The sequence below is a fragment of the Dendroctonus ponderosae genome, unplaced genomic scaffold (genome assembly GCF_020466585.1).
Source record: "Dendroctonus ponderosae isolate FM_Combo_2020 unplaced genomic scaffold, Dpon_F_20191213v2 Dpon_F_20191213_1, whole genome shotgun sequence".
Lineage (NCBI taxonomy): Eukaryota > Metazoa > Arthropoda > Insecta > Coleoptera > Curculionidae > Dendroctonus > Dendroctonus ponderosae.
The window spans coordinates 16,122,101-16,122,785 of NW_026017110.1; the positions used below are offsets into that span (position 1 = coordinate 16,122,101).

The 685-nt window shown below is 38.4% G+C and overlaps 1 protein-coding gene across 1 annotated transcript; it reads right to left on the bottom strand.

Moving 5' to 3' along the window:
• On the bottom strand, positions 1 to 685 carry LOC109532843 (hypothetical protein). The gene is made up of 2 exons (XM_019897908.2): positions 486 to 685; positions 1 to 347 (listed from the first exon to the last, which is right to left on the bottom strand). Exons 1-2 carry the CDS (start codon positions 526 to 528, stop codon positions 109 to 111), a joined length of 282 nt encoding a protein of 93 aa, XP_019753467.1. The 5' UTR covers positions 529 to 685; the 3' UTR covers positions 1 to 108.

The following is a 685-nucleotide window of genomic DNA, read 5'->3' on the forward strand; positions in this document are numbered from 1 at the left end:
TCCCACTGAAGAATTATTTTATTGAAATAACCCGCAGCGGAAATAACAAAAAACTTAATTTACACTGTACTAAACTGATTACTAGCATGACAAATAAAAGGGGGGTATCTAGTCTTTGTAGTTGTCGATAACTGCTGGCCTTTCAGGGTAGTCATTATAGAATTCAAAGAAGCCAGCGGCTTTTCCGAAGAGAAGAGTCCCAGCGAAAACACCTACTCCTAAGGCAAGTTGTGCATTGTATTTGCGTTGCTGAGCATCATAGTTAGTTTGCCAACTGCCCGAGGGAGATGGGAGGTCATTATAGGTGCTTTTCGCTACCGCTCCATGCGAGGCATATCTTCGGCCAACTGTTAAACACAAGTTGGTTTTAATAAACAAGTAATAGAAACTTTTGTTACGTAAAGTTTCCATAGAATAAGCACAATGTGTCATTGATAGCTGATTTATCACTTCAATCAATATTCAAAATGTAATGTCGTTCCTACCTGGTTTTGCCATAAGTTGAATTAAGCGGTGTGGCACCTGCATTTTCAGTGAGTAATTTTAACACAAATTTACTGAGAAGTTATCTTAATAGTTATGCAACAAAAGTAGAACTTCTTTCAACTTGTCAGATGTTGAAAGTGACAGTAGGCGTAGTTGAATAACCTCAAAAGCATTGGCGGCGTTTTTTGCTGAACGTAGA

Bases quoted from the DNA above. Each gene is read 5' to 3' on its own strand.
- LOC109532843 (XM_019897908.2), bottom strand. From the start codon at position 528: ATGCAGGTGCCACACCGCTTAATTCAACTTATGGCAAAACCAG. The intron at 348-485 runs GTAGGAACGACA...TGTGTTTAACAG, and splicing joins TCAACTTATGGCAAAACCAG to TTGGCCGAAGATATGCCTCG.